Source organism: Mus caroli, chromosome X (assembly GCF_900094665.2).
Source record: "Mus caroli chromosome X, CAROLI_EIJ_v1.1, whole genome shotgun sequence".
Classification (NCBI taxonomy): Eukaryota; Metazoa; Chordata; class Mammalia; order Rodentia; family Muridae; genus Mus; species Mus caroli.
The window spans coordinates 69,596,932-69,598,468 of NC_034589.1; the positions used below are offsets into that span (position 1 = coordinate 69,596,932).

The 1,537-nt window shown below is 41.4% G+C and overlaps 1 protein-coding gene across 1 annotated transcript; it reads right to left on the reverse strand.

Moving 5' to 3' along the window:
• Nucleotides 1-111: 111 nt before the first annotated feature.
• Nucleotides 112-1,068, reverse strand: LOC110286241 (olfactory receptor 10K1-like). The gene has a single exon (XM_021152703.1). The coding sequence runs from the start codon at nt 1,066-1,068 to the stop codon at nt 112-114; it is 957 nt and encodes a 318-aa protein (XP_021008362.1).
• Between the last annotated feature and the right edge of the window lie 469 nt (nt 1,069-1,537).

Here is a 1,537-nt window from a genome sequence, read left to right on the forward strand (position 1 = left end):
GAGAAGCCTCAAAAGAAAGCATGAACATGCAGTCTTCAATGAGATGACTGAATTGTTGAAATGAGCCTGTTTAGTGTTGTTGGGTTATGCCTTCCTTTTCTTCAACTTGTATTAGACTGGGCTGCCACTCCATCTGTTATGGTTCATCAGGAGTCTTCTGAGGGCACCTTTGACTTCTTTGTTCCTTAAGCTATAGATCATAGGATAGAGCATTGGGGTTATATTAGTATAGATTAAGGACACAATTTTGTCCTGTTCTGGGGTGTAGCAGGACTTGGGACGAATGTAGATGAATATCGCACAGCCGTAGTGCATAACAGAGACTAACAGGTGGCCAGCACAGGTGGAGAAAGCTTTACTCCTGCCTTCTGCTGAATGGATTCTGAGGATGGCAGCAATAATGAATCCATAGGAAAACAGGATCAACAAGAAGGGAATCAACAGAATCAGCATGCATACAAGGAAGACTGCAATTTCATTGGCTTGTGTATCAGAGCAGGCTAAGAATAGAACAGCAGGAATGTCACAGAAGAAATGGTTGATGACATGGGACTGACAGAAGGGCAGGAGGAATATCAGTGTGGTAAGGGTGAGTGAAAGTGTAAAACCACTGATGCATGCCAGAGCCAACATCTGCAGACAGAGTGCCCGGGTGATGATGAGTGTGTAACGCAGTGGGTTACAGATGGCCACAAAACGGTCATATGCCATTGCAGCGAGGAGGAAACATTCTGCTCCACCCAGAGCAATGAATAGGTGCATTTGCAGAGCACATCCCAGGAATGGCATTCGCTGGTTTCTGGACAGGAAGTTGGCCAGCATGTTAGGGACAATAACTAATATGTAGCAAATTTCAATGGCAGATAGGTTCCGAAGGAAGAAATACATAGGTGTCTGGAGACAGGTGTCAATAAGGGTGATGAGTACAATAGTTGTATGGCCTGCTAGGGTGATGAGATGCATAACTAGAAAGAGTCCAAAAAAGAGAAACTGTAGTTCAGCCAGGTCCCCAAAGCCTAAAATAATAAATTCAGAGCTTAAGGTGTGGTTTTCCTTCAATGGTGTCATCTTTTATTCTCTTTGTAAAACTATTTTACTAGAAAGGATCTTTTTCTAGCAATTGTTTTATCCATGAAAAAACACTAGAGCCCTTTTCATAGATGAGAATTTAGTCTGATCTTCCAGGCGTATTCCTTGCTCTCATTCTATCAGCTTTTAACATTCTATCCTTTCTTGATATAGGATGAAAGACTGCTTGTATGAGAGTACTTTAATTCATCTGTTGAGTTGTGAAGATCAACTGGCACACACAGCCTCTAAACACAAACTTGTTTTTCCTAGACCTTAATGCAATACTTCTAACAGAGATGCTATGCATTTTGAAGAGTTGGCTGAGGTGGGAGCAGAAGCTAAGCTGGATATATTAAGTAAGATTTAAATGGAGACTAGGCCTGTAAGGTTACTCCTTGGAAGTGATGCAAAGAATCCTGTAGGAAGTAAGGTGTAATAAGTTAATCTTAGATACTTTTGAATTTTT